Here is a 14,305-nt window from a genome sequence, read left to right on the forward strand (position 1 = left end):
CTTTTCCCTAAGAGGGGAAAAAAACCATTCTACCTCATGTGCAGAAAGACATTCTATTCCATATTCATAACAGTGCTTCACGATATAAACACCACCAGAAGAAAATAAATAATTTACTGAAATTACTAATATTTCATTGTATTTTTAACCTGCATCTTCAAAGCACAAATTACAATCAAAAGAAACTAATGCCACACTCTCTAGGGGCTGCCAAAAACAAAGTTAATTCATAGAAATCATGATAAATCAGATATAGAATGACTGTCTCTCAGATCTTTGGCAAATTAATGTAGCCAGACTTGCTAGCTGCATTAATTTGACTATTTTGTATTTTGTTTATTATTTAAGCATTTTAGCATTGGCTAAAAGTGTTATGAAGGAACCTCAGTTCAGCAACAAGAACTGTGTAATTCAAATAACTAGCCCTAGTTCCATATGTGTTTCAAAGCGTACATTAATGGGATGGGTCATTGTGCAATTGTTTATGTAAGTATATTAGTGTATGTGTGGGGAGTTCCTATATAAACAGACAAGGATAATGAGCCATTTGGTAGCTAGTTGTAAGGGAAGACAGATGTTAGTTTCTTTTTCTATAGTGAAGTGTATTTTTGGATGAAATCAATTAAATGTACTAAAAATATATCTAACGTGTCTAGGTCACGAGGCTAACAGCAAACTCATCTACATAGTGTAAAGAAGTTGTTGGTTATGAGTAGTTATGCAGAGTGCTTGGTTTTTTACAAATTCCATACAGAAATTAACTACAGGAATGAAAGAGGGTATTAATTTCTACATGGAATTTCTAAAAACCAAGCACTCAATAAAGCTATGCAAAAATCAACCATTTAGTTGTGCTATACAGACGATAATGTGTTTGCTGTTTGGTCTCATGATATGCCTTAGATACATTTTTAGCAATTTAAACAGCCAAAGTCCAAGAATGCACTTTACCTACAGAGAATGATATACAGCTCCTACCAATGAACTAGAACATTTGCAAGAGTTTAGTTAATTGCCACAACTTGACAAAATGCTGTATGTCCCAATCTCACACAAGACTGTAGCAAAACTATCCCCATTCCTAATATTCAGGTTACATCTAAAAAAGAAAAGCTAAAGTTTATTTGTAAATATAATCTCCATGCCACTTTCAAATCTCCCTCCCCCCATCTCCAGCTAACAACCTTCACCCATTCTCCTAAAGTATCAGCTTCATCCTCTTGCACATTCTGAGGATTATAAAGTTTATTGCGCAAGCAACTTAGCTTATTTTGGACAAACTGTTTGTCAGTTAACAAATCCACCTTGAAAAACATAAAATCTACATTTGTAATCATCTTTATGGTAAGTCAGGAGTTGAAGACCATACTCTAGATATCTTGAACATATGATTAGATGGAAGAAGACAACTGTGATTCACAGAAGTTTCTACAAGATTGAGAGAATATTTTCAGAATCAGCATCAACCATGAAGCACCTCCCTAACCACAAGTATGGTTGAATTAATTTGCCAAAGATGTGGAAGATAATGATTATAAGACCACATTCAGCCAGACTTCTTTGAATTATTTTCATTTTTATCCGATCCCTAGAGAGCATCTTGAAAGAAATAGTTCCTTTCAAATTAAATGGCATCTGTAATAATCTAATTGAGTGCTACGTGTTTTTCCACAGAGTAGTTTCTTTCCCACCACTAGTTGAAGGAGCACTGGTATCTTCATTTATATCACTATTCAGGAAACGCTTCATGATCAAGTGTTCATAATAAAGTCAACTTTAAGAGGTATAAAATCAGCACAATTGCACAAACACTTATTTTCCCAGCAACGACTGACATGGTATCAACAATGTTGGGTGACTCTTCTGCACAACAATTGAAAAATATCATCATCATCATCAAATTCCTGCCATGTACCCTCAAGGGGTGTACAGGATATGATAGAACTACATGAAAAAAATTACATCATTATTAATTTCCTATCTACAATTTTCCTCCAAATCAGCCTGTTACTTGTCAACACTCCAACATTATCAGATCTTATGTTTCTATCATCTAAGGCACTTTGTACCTTATCAATACACCTATATCAGGGTCTTCCTCCGGGTCGGTTTCCTGACAACCTGGCAGAGAACACTTGTTTTGCTAATCTTTCCTCGCCCATTCTGTTTAAGTGACCATACCACCTGAGATTAGCTCTGCTAACGCATTCCTGGATGCTGACAATGCCAAGTTCTTTCCTAATATCCTCGTTTTTAATATGATACTGCCATTGATGCCATCTGTTCACGCCTATAATCTTTCTCAGGACTCTCATATCTGTGGTCTCTAGTTTTGGTCAAGTGTTTTACTTCTGACCCAGCTCTCAGATCTATAATTTAAAACTGGTTTGAACCAGTTTTAAATAATGTATACAAGACAGATCTGAGAGCTGTCTTGTATACAGCTAATTTAGTGTTCAGACTAATTTCTCTCATATTCCATATGAATTTATTCAATTGACTTCCCACCATACCAGCTTTGCTGATTCTCTTGTCTATTTCTATATTTAATTTACCATCTTCACTAAAAACCGTGCCTAAATAGCTGAAATGTTTTACATGTTCCACAGGTTCTCCATTCACAACACAGTTGACATTTTCAATGATTCTGCCTATTTTCATTGTCTTTGTCTTTTTATTGCTAACCTTCATACCATATATATTACAACAGCTATTCAATTTAGTCAGAGAATCTTGCAGACTTGTAGCGGATTTATTTAGATGTATAACATTATCTGCATAAAGCAAAGAGCTGACATTAACATCTCCAATTCTGATATCATGTTTAATACGACTTTCCTTCATAATGTGATCCATATAGATAATGAATAACAGAGGGGATAAGGTACATCCTTGTCTCACACCAGATTTAACATTAAACAATCTTCCTGTACTTCCTTCAATTCTAACTGCTGACTTACAACTCAAATAAAGACTAAGTATTGCTTGATATAATGCCTCATTGACACCATATAATTGCAGCGTATTGAATAGCTTCTCTCTTGGCACCTTGTCATATGCCTTTTCCAGATCGCACAAAACTTAAATACAGATCTTTGTTATATTCCCATGCTTTCTCGACTATTTGTCGTAAAGTGAAGATCTGATACTGACAGCCTCTATTTGGCCTGAATCCAACTTGTTCTTCACCAAGCTTTTCTTCCACAATTTTTCTCAACCGTTTCTCAAGTATACTTGCATAGATCTTGCCAGGAACACTCAGTAAGGAAATACCTCTGTAATTCTCACATTCAGTTTTATTTCCCTTTTTATATATGGGTACTATGAGAGCTCTACTCCAATCATCGGGAATTCGTCCCTCTGTCCAGGCTTTCTGAACTATGCAGTGTAGCCACTGTAAGATTCTTATACCACCATACTTTAGCATTTCAGTTCGAATATCATCTACTCCTGCTGCCTTTCCACATTTCAAGCCTTTGATGGCTTTTTCTACTTCAAGTATGGATATGTATTCTTGACTGCATGCCTGGTCAATGTTTTTTACCACTGTGCTGTCATCACTGCTTGTTTCATTTAGCAGTTTTTCAAAGTAATTACTCCATACTTCATGAATATCTTTTTCTCCCGTTTTCATGTCACCTTTATCATCTCTAATTCCTTTTATAGCACTCTTTCCTCCATTCTTAAGCTTCTTCAACAACCTCCAGAATATTTTGCCACCTTCTTGATATTTATTTTCTATATTCTTGCCAAAGTCCTCCCATGACTTTTGTTTAGCTAGTTTTACACAGTGTTTAGCATTCTTGCATTTGTCTCTATATTCTCTAAGAGCACAAGCTGACTTATTTGACAGGAACTTTAGGTATGCTTTCTTCTTTTCCTTCACTGCCTCTTTAACTTCCTGTGTCCACCAGGGAGTTCTGATTTTTTTATCCTTACAGACAACCTCACCACATGCCTCTCTGGCAGAATCAATCAATGCTTTCTTCAGAGTTTGCCACTGAATCTCCAGGGTTTGATTCCTGTTCTCAAACTCTTTCATTTTTTCTTCAATAATCTTTGTGTATTTTAGTCTACAGCTCACATCTGAGAGCTGCTCAACTTTTATTTGCTTTAAAACTTTCTTACATGTTATTCTTTTCAATATGAAATTCAATTTTATCCTGCTCAAGACTAAATAGTGATCACTTCCAATTTCAAATCCGCTGTACACTCTGGTGTCCTGCACCAGGGAGAAAACATCACTATCAACAATAACATAGTCAATGAGACTTTTCTTATTCCTAGCCTCTTCTCTCCATGTGAATTTGTGCACATTTTTATGTTGGAACATGGTGTTAGTAATAACCAGTCCATGTCCTGAGCAGAAATCCAACAGATATTTGCCATTATTATTAGCTTTGCTCTTTTCTCCAAATTTTCCCAAAATATTTTTGTATGTCTCACAATCATTTCCTACTCTGCCATTTAGATTCCCAACAAGGACCAACTTTTCATTTTTCATTGTGTCAGTTGCGTTTTCTAAAGCCTGAAAAAATTCCTCCACTTCTACCTAAGTAGAACCTTCTGTGGGACCATTGGCACAAATAAGTCTCATTGTCCAATTCCTCATTCTCATATTTGTCCACATTACTCTACTTGAGACTGACTGCCATTCAAGAAGATTAGCCTCGTATTTTGTGTTGAATACTATGGCTACTCCTTCTTTTCCTTGATTGTCATTGCCTGAATATAACATTTTGTATTTATTGCTCAGAAAGATCTCACCAGTTTTGGTCTTTTTTGTTTCAGTCACCCCTATTATGTCGATCTGGTACTTATCGAACTCCTCAGCTAGCTCCATTTCTTTGCTATTCAGGCTTCTTACTTTGATAGTACCGATCTTTAACTCTGGTGATGTTGAGTTGGGGTTTATTTTCAGATTTGTTCCAGTAGCTGACTTTTCGCTGTACGCCCTGGTTCCCTGGCGAAAACAACGGGGGACTCGTTTAACCGGGCGACGCCCCAGCCGGCATGAAATTTTGTCATGTTGTACCATCATTCTATATTTTGGTTTAACCAATAAGAATACAATTTGGTCGGCTAAATCCGAAATTGCCAGCCCATCCTCGTCCGTTCAGTATCCAAGTAGATACCCAACAGGTGCACCACGAGAAGGTGAGGATTGGACATTAGGTCAGAAGCCCTGGTCAGTTCTCCGCATTCCTTTAAAGGCTATGTGGAGGTCTCCTCTCAGTTATACAGCTTTGACCCTTAAGCACCCCATTGAAAAATAATATTCCCCTCTCTAATGACACAGTTTGTAGAAGAATTTCAGATATTTCTGATGATTTACGTCAGCAGTTAATTGAAAAGTTGCATAACAACTGCTTTGCACTTCAAGTGGATGAAGCGACTGATATTTATAAAGATGCTCATTTGATTGCATACATTCGTTTTGTTGATGAGTGTAATATACAAGAAAAATTGCTTTTCTGTGAGCCTATCTTAAAAACAACAACAGCTGAAAGTCTTTTTGACATGATTAATGCTTTCTTTAATGTAAATGATATATCAATGGATAAGTGCACTGGTATATGTACAGATGGAGCTCGTTCAATGTCTGGAGTCTGTGCTGGATTACAAGCAAAAATTAAAACTGGTGCTCCCAAAGCAGTTAATTACATTGGGAGGCTCTGACAGCTAAAAAACTCAGTCCACCTATTCATGATGTGTTGCAGATGATTGTAAAAACCATCAATGTTATCAAAATAAAACCTATGAAGTCATCATCATCAAATTCCTGCCATGTACTCTCAAGGGGTGTGTACAGGATATGATAGTACTACATGAAAAATTTACATCATTACTAACTTCCTATCTACAATTTTCCTCCAGATTAGTCTGTTACTTGTCAAGACTCCAATATTTTCAGATTTTATATTTCCATCGTCTAAGGCACTTTGTACCGTATCAATCCACCAATATCTTGGTCTTCCTCTGGGTCATTTTTCTGCCAACCTGGCAGAGAACACTTGTTTTGACAATCTTTTCGCACCCATTCTGTTTAAATGACCATACCACTTGAGATTAGCTCTGCTAAAGCATTCTTGGATGCTGACAACGTCAAGTTCTTTAATAATATCCTTGTTTTTAATATGATATTGCCATTGATGCCATTTGGTCACACCTCTAATCTCTCTCTCTCAGGATTCTCATATCTGTGGTCTCTAGTCTTTGGTCAAGTGTTTCACTTCTGACCCAGCTCTCAGATCCATAAGTTAAAACTGGTTTGAACACTGTCTTGTATAGAGCTAATTTAGTGTTCAGACTAATTTCTCTCCTATTCCATATGAATTTATTCAATCGACTTCCTACTATACCAGCTTTATTGATTCTGTTGTCTATTTCTATATTTAATTTACCATCTTCACTAAAAATCGTGCCGAAGTAGGTGAAATGTTTTACTTGTTCCACAGGTCCTCCGTTCACAATGCAGTTGATATGTTCAACAATTCTACCTATTTTCACTGTCTTTATCTTTTTAATGCTGACCTTCATACCATATACCATATCTATTACAACAGTTATTCAATTTAGTCAGGGAATCTGGCAAACTTTTAGCAGATTTATTTAGAAGTATAACATTATCTGCATAAAGCAACGAACTGACATTAGCATCTCCAATTTTGACATCGTGTTTAATACCACTTTCCTTCATAATGTGATCCATATAGATAATGAATAACAGATGGGATAATGTACATCCTTGTCTCACACCAGATTTAACATTAAACCATCTTCCTGTACTTCCTTCAATTCTAACTGCTGACTCACAACTCAAATAAAGACTAAGTATTGTTTGATATAATGCCCCATTGACACCATATAACTGTAGCATATTGAATAGCTTCTCTCTTGGCACCTTGTCATATGCCTTTTCCAGATCTACAAAACTGAAATAGATATCTTTCTTATATTCCCATGATTTCTCCACTATTTGTCGTAAAGTGAAGATCTGATCCTGACAGCCTCTATTTGGTCTGAATCCAGCTTGTTCTTCACCAAGTTTTCTTCTACAATTCTCCACAAGAGTTTCTCAAGTATATTTGCATATATCTTACCAGGAACACTCAGTAGGGAAATACCTCTGTAATTCTCACATTCAGTTTTATTTCCCTTTTTATATACGAGTACTATTAGAGCTCTACTCCAATCATCGGGAATTCGTCCCTCTGTCCAGGCTTTCTGAACTAAGCAGTGCAGCCACTGTAAGACTTTTATACCACCATACTTCAGCATTTCTAGTCAAATATCATCTACTCCTGCTGCCTTTCCACATTTCAAGTCTTTGATGGCTTTTTCAACTTCGAGTATGGATATGTATTCCTGACGGCATGCCTGGTCAGTGTTTTTTTTTTTATCACTGTGCTGTCATCACTGCTTGTTTCATTTAGTTCTTTCCTCCATTTCTAAGCTTCTTCAACAACGTCCAAAATATTTTGCCACCTTCTTGATATTTATTTTCTATATTCTTGCCAAAGTCCTCCCATGACTTTTGTTTAGCTAGTTTTACACAGTGTTTAGCTTTCTTACATTTGTCTCTGTATTCTCTAAGAGCACAAGCCGACTTATTTGCCAAGAACTTTTGATATGCTTTCTTCTTTCCCTTCACTGCCTCTTTAATTTCCTGTGTCCACCATGGAGTTCTGAGTTTTCTATCCTTGCAGACAACTTCACCATATGCCTCTCTGGATGAATCGATCAAGGTTTTCTTCAGGGATTGCCAGTGAATCTCTCAAGTTTGGTTCCTGTTCTCAAACTCTTTCATTTTTTCTTCAATAATCTTTGTGTATTTTAGTCTACAGTTCACATCTGAGAGCTGCTCAACTTTTATTCGCTTTAAAACTTTCTTACAATTGAATATTGAAAAGAATAAAAACTTTTGTATTCTTTTCAATATGAAATTCAATTTTATCCTGCTCAAGACTAAATAGTGATCACTTTCAATTTCAAATTCTCTGTACACTCTGGTGTCCTGCAAAAAGAAGAAAACATTGCTATCAACAATAACATAGTCAATGAGACTTTTCTTATTTCTTGTCTCTTCTCTCCATGTGAATTTGTGCACATTTTTATTTTGGAACATAGTGTTAATAATAACCAGTCCATGTCCTGAGCAGAAATCCAACAAATATTTACCATTATTATTAGCTTTGCTCCAAATTTTCCCAAAATATTTTGGGATGTCTGACAATCATTTCCTACTCTGCTATTTAGATCCACAACTTTTCCTTTTTCATTGTGTCAGATGCTTTCTCTAAATCCTCAAAAAATTCCTCCACTTCTACTTTAGTAGAACCTTCTGTCTGACCATAGGCACAAATAAGTGTCACTGTCCAGTTCCCCATTCTCATATTTGCCCATATCACTACTTGAGACTGCCTGCCATTCAATTAGCTTCGTATTTAGTGTTAAATACAATGGCTACTCCTTTTCCTTGATTGTGATTGCCTGAATATAACATTTTGTATTTATTGCTCAAAAAGATCTCACCAGTTTTTGTCTTTTTTGTTTCAGTCACCCCTATTATGTTGATCTGGTACTTATCTAATTCCTCAGCTAGCTCCATTTCTTTGCCATTCAGGCTTCTTATATTGATAGGTACCAATCCTTAACTCTGTTGATGTTGAGTTGGGGTGCTTTTTCAGATTTGTTCCAGTAGCTGACTTTTCGCTGTTTGCCCTGGTAAAAACAATGGGGGCCTTGTTTAACCGGGCAACGCCCCAGTCGGCATGAAATTTTGTCATATTGTACCATCATTTTGTAATTTGGTTTAAGCCAATAAGAATTACAATTTGGTCGGCTAAATCCCAAATTGTCAGCCCTTCCTCATTCGTTCAGTATCCAGATAGATACTCAACAGGGTGCACCATGAGAAGGTGAGGATTGGACATTAGGTCAGAAGCTTTGGTCAGTTCTCTGCATTCCTTTAAAGGCTATGTGGAGGTCTCCTGTCAGTTATACAGCTTTGACCCTTAAGCACCCCTGAAGTCTCTGACATCATCCTCTGAAGTCTAGACTTTTTAAAATGCTGTGTGAAGAAATGGGTGCCGAACACACTGCTTTGTTGTTTTTTAGTAATGCTTGATGGCTTTCAAGAGGCAAGGTATTAAAGAGAATGTTTGAGTTAAGACATGAGGTGCTTTGTTTTTTAAATGGGGGAAAACCACTCACTGGGAGACGGTTTCAGCAATAAGGATTTTTTTTTGAAAATGACTTACCTCACCGATATATTTAAGAAACTGAATATTTTCAACACGTCACTTCAAAGGAATGAGGCAACTGCACTTTCTTGGAATGACTAAGTTAAGGCATTCATGAGAAATTTAGAGCTCTGGAGACACAGTATGGAAAGTGACACGCTAGACATGTTCCCCACTCTAGTGTCAATGGTACAAGACACTGATAATCCAGTGCTTCCAATAGTGATAAAAAGCTGCCTACTTCATCTCATAATGTTGAAAGTTCATTTCAAAAAATACTATTGTGATGATTTTGATGAATTCTAATTAAATGGATTAAAAACCCATTCGAAAATGCACCTGGGCCATCATCTCTGAACGTAAATGAGCAAGAACAACTCATCAATCTCCCTAGTGATACTTCACTGAAAAGTAAATTTAAGGAATTGTCTTTGTAGAATTCTGGATACATATCAGCAAGGAATTCCTAACTTTGAGCCAAAAAGCATTGAAGATCCTTATTCATTTCGCAACAACTTATTTATGCGAAAAAGGCTTTTCTGCTTTGGAAGCTATGAAGTCAAAGTATCGTCATCATCATCATCATCATCATCAAATTCCTGCCATGTACCCTCAAGGGGTGTACAGGATATGACAGTACTACATGAAAAAATTACATCATTACCAACCTCCTATCTACAATTTTCCTCCAAATCAGTCTGTTACTTGTCAAGACTCCAACATTATCAGATCTTATATTTCTATCGTCTAAGGCACTTTGTACCGTATCAATCCACCTATATCTTGGTCTTCCTCTGGGTCGTTTTCCTGCCAACCTGGCAGAGAACACTTGTTTTGCTAATCTTTCCTCTCCCATTCTATTTAAGTGACCATACCATCTGAGATTAGCTCTGCTAACGCATTCCTGGATGCTGACAATGTCAAGTTCTTTCCTAATATCCTCATTTTTAATATGATATTGCCATTGATGCCATCTGTTCACGCTTCTAATCTTTCTCAGGACTCTCATATCTGCGGTCTCTAGTCTTTGGTCAAGTGTTTTACTTCTGACCCAGCTCTCAAAGTATCGTTCAAGACTAAATATTGCTAAAGGACTTAAAGTGGCCATTTCTGATATTACCCCACGTTTTGATAACTTTGTTCTCAAAAGCAGGCCCATCAATCACATCATTAGACTTTGACATTTAAATGTTTTATTATTTTTACAGAGAAAAATTAAATACTTGTTAGTTAAATATTGTTTCATTTCAATACATATTTTGGTTAATTGCAAGTGTTAAAACTAATTTTTATTGTAGGCCTAATATTGTGATACTTTAATTATTTTGTGTCAAACACTGTTAAATAGTATGTAGAAAACACAAAATAAACTGAATAAAACATCAAACTTAGTATGACTTCTAATTTGATAAATAAAACCAGTTGGGGGGAGGCTGACAGTTCTCTTTTGTTAGGTGGGGCTCAAAGGTAAAAAGTTTGAGAACCACTGCTCTAACCTACTCGATCAAATTTCATAAATGCATATTATTTTTAGCAAGGGAAACTAATTCAATCTTAAGTTATTACTGAATGTAAGGACTGATAAGATTATATGATGCACTTAAAATAAACTAATCACATTTCACCTTTTTACAGGCTGCTTAGTAATACTTACAGATACATATCCTCCAATGATACTACCTAGAGATTAAAAAATAAATAAATAAATAAATACGCATACAAATACATTTCCTATAATTAGGACATGTACAATTCTGATAGCATGTTTAATATGAATCAAACATATATTAAGTTCAGACAGTGGATTTTACTTGTCTTAAGTATAGTAGCATTAAACACAAAACCTCAAGAACAAAATGAATAATACACTGATTGAACTAATAACATTCCACTCAATTTCGAATCAGCATCTTGAAATCACAAACAACTTGTCACACTACAATATACAGATAATTTTTTCAAGTAACTAGCATCCTATTATATCACCCTTAATGGTGGATAAAATGAAGGGTTTAAAGCTGCTACTGGAATATGTCTTCAAACAATTGTCTCCAAAATTTATTTGTAAATTAATGATGACACTGAAATTTGATGAGCTTCATTACTACAGTCTGATAGTATAAAAGACTTGCAATGACTTGTAAGTAGCACTGTGATAGTAATGTGCTGTGTTTTCTATTGTATAGATATTATAGTCACTGGATTAAATGAATGAAGATAGCTGAATTCTGTAGCAAGAGTTGCATCATTGGAACATAGTCCTGGCTTTGTATTTTGGAGTATACTATATTGTTGGGATAGATGATGATAGTGATTAAATGATTGTTCACATAAGTATTTTCCAGTGTGTGTGTTTTTTAGCTTGTTTTCATAGGATGCTGGTTTGAAATACAGCAAATTTAAGTCCCCCAAAAAATGTGGCCTCCCAGTTTATCTAACCCTTCTCCCACTAATGGACACTAGTGCCTTTTTTTTTTTTTCATGTTCTTAATCCTCTCGTGATCCTACAAAAATAAATGTTCAGAGTATCATGAGATATTAATAAAAAAAACAACTGAAAATCAATGACTTGCCATGGAGTAAGCTAAGGAAAAGCAGTTGTAATAATTGCCACTTAGACATCACTGTATGCACTGCTTTCATGCACTATAAACATGAACATCTTCGTTTTGGAAAAATTTTTTTCTATGAAATCATCTTCACAACATTAAATTTTACATCACGCAGTATTTTTCGGAAACTGTTAGAGCAGATGGTTTTAAATAGTAACTGTATATCAACAATAGTAATGAGGGAAAACTTGCAATCGAAGTCTCTACAAATATCTTTACCAAAGCTTCAACAGCAGCATGTTAACATTGCCACATTCCCAAAGACAATTAAACAATAGTTACTGATCATACGAATCAAAATTTGGACAGAATAAAACAATACATCATTGATGATAACAATTTAGGAAAATTCAAAACAAGGCTGAACTTACAATAATCAGCTAACTGTTAACAGGTCAAGTGGTGTGTGTGCTAGAAAGATAATATCTGATGAATTAAATTTGGTTAGATCTTACTTTAGACCAGGGTTTCCCAAACTATATTCTGCAGAAAGTGAACAAGTGTTCCGCGAGAAGTTCTCCTGGAATTTGTCATTTTAGTTTTCTAAGTATTTTTCATGAATAAATATTTTATAGTGGAAATATTCTGAGGAGAATAATATTGTGAATATGTCGAAAAGCTCAGACCCAGAACACCTAATAACATCTGTGTAGCAAATGTGGTGCCTAGTGACCAAGTCGTGTATTTTTAAACATGGAAGTATTCATGAATTATCGTTAATTTTCACACATCGAAACCTTTCAACATTTGGGAAAGGGAATACCGCTGTTTATGACCGGTCATAAAAATTGCCTGCAAGTGGATTACAACAATGGGTGATGTATCTTCTGTTTCAAAACTGAATGAAATGACATCTGTGTAGCAAATGTCAGTGACCAAGCGGCATATTTTTAAACAAGGAAATATTCATGAATTTTCATCAATTTTCACACATCGAAATCTTTCAACAACGGGGAAAAGAGAATACCGCTGTTTATGAACGATCATAAAAATTGCTTGCAAGCCGATTACAACAATGGGTGGCGTGTCCTCTGTTCTCAAAACTGAAAGAAATAAAATCTGTGTTGCAAATGTTAGTGACCAATCAGCAAGGAAGTATAAAGAAAATTTTTCCACTAAAATTGAAGATTAAGGTAGTCTGTATCCGGTTCTCAAATTTAGTAATACTGAATACTTTCTTCGCAAGTTCGTATTGTAGGGTGAAAGTTTCAAAACTGTAGTGCCGTGATTTTTTAAAAGTAATAGGCCTGAAGATTTAAATTTTAATATGAATAAGAGACGAGGGACTTTATTTAATTTTAGTATTAAGAAATCTCTTATTGAAGGTGTTCGTGACGCAACAGATAGTGAGTCATCCACCACCAGCCTACAAAGCGATCTCCAGGATGTACAAAAGGAGGGGAAAACTACCAGCACACAGGAGCAAAAGTCTGCATTCACTCATAGGTACTTATAATATTATAAATTTTTGGTGATAAGAATGGGATATGTCAATGAAAATCAGCACAAATTAATTTAATGATGTTTATGTTAAATTAATTATTAATTAATAAGCAATCAATTAATACTAAAAAATCAGCTGAATTAACAATTAATTATTAATTGATACATTACTAAATAACCAAGGTGTTCGTGAAAATTTCAGGATTTGTGAAGCGTTCCGTCGTCGGAAAAGTTTGGGAAACGCTTCTTTAGATTATCAAGTTGAGTGATTCATCACCCAATGAGTGTGTGGTGTGTTTCAGAAATTTAATACGAAATATCATTTGGAAAGCATTTTTTCATGGTGCTGACATGCATGAGCCACCATGCATGTCAGCACCATGAAAGAACCAGGAGACTATAACTCCAAGAGGTATCTGAACAAACTGGAATGTAATGCTTTTTATTTTGTGGCATTTCTACAGAACTGACAATTTTCTTTCACCAAGACCATGTTGTTTAATCTGAGTCTCAGGTCTGGCTTAGTCCCGAAGGTGTGGAAAGAGGGGAAAATAGTTTCACTGCATAAAGGAGGATCCAAGACTACGGTTGCAAATTACCGACCGATCAGCATATCAGGAGTCATTGTCAAGGTCTTAGAGAAAGTAGTCAAGGGAAAAATACAGGAATGGATTGATGAAAACAAGATACTGTACAGGGGACAGCATGGCTTTGTGAAGGGTAGATCATGCTTCAGTAACTTGCTCAAGTTTTATAACAAGGTGACGGCTGAACTGGATAAGGGAAATGGGTTTACAGTGATACTGCTGGACCTGGCAAAGGCGTTTGACAGGATACCACATGGAATACTAATCCGTAAACTACAACATATGGGAATGGATATAGGGTTGGTGAGGTGGATAGGTGGTTGGTTGATGGAGAGATATCAGAGAGTAGTTTATTCAGGAGTAGAGTCCAAAAGACGGCCTGTGACTAGTGGTGTGCCGCAGGGTTCTGTTCTTGGAC

At 35.8% G+C, this 14,305-nt stretch overlaps 1 protein-coding gene across 1 annotated transcript in view; it reads right to left on the minus strand.

Moving 5' to 3' along the window:
* The window catches only part of LOC150108910 (sugar phosphate exchanger 3-like), a 136,860-nt gene that overhangs the window by 16,701 nt on the left and 105,854 nt on the right, over positions 1-14,305 (minus strand). Inside the window, exon 10 of the mRNA XM_090404226.1 lies at positions 10,900-10,925. Within this exon, the coding sequence (XP_090260352.1) occupies positions 10,900-10,925 (26 nt within the window). The remainder of the gene's footprint in view (positions 1-10,899; positions 10,926-14,305) is intronic.

This window comes from Typopeltis vanoorti, chromosome 2, assembly GCF_054136105.1.
Source record: "Typopeltis vanoorti isolate ZY-2024b chromosome 2, IOZ_Tvanoo_1.0, whole genome shotgun sequence".
NCBI classification, from domain to species: Eukaryota; Metazoa; Arthropoda; class Arachnida; order Uropygi; family Thelyphonidae; genus Typopeltis; species Typopeltis vanoorti.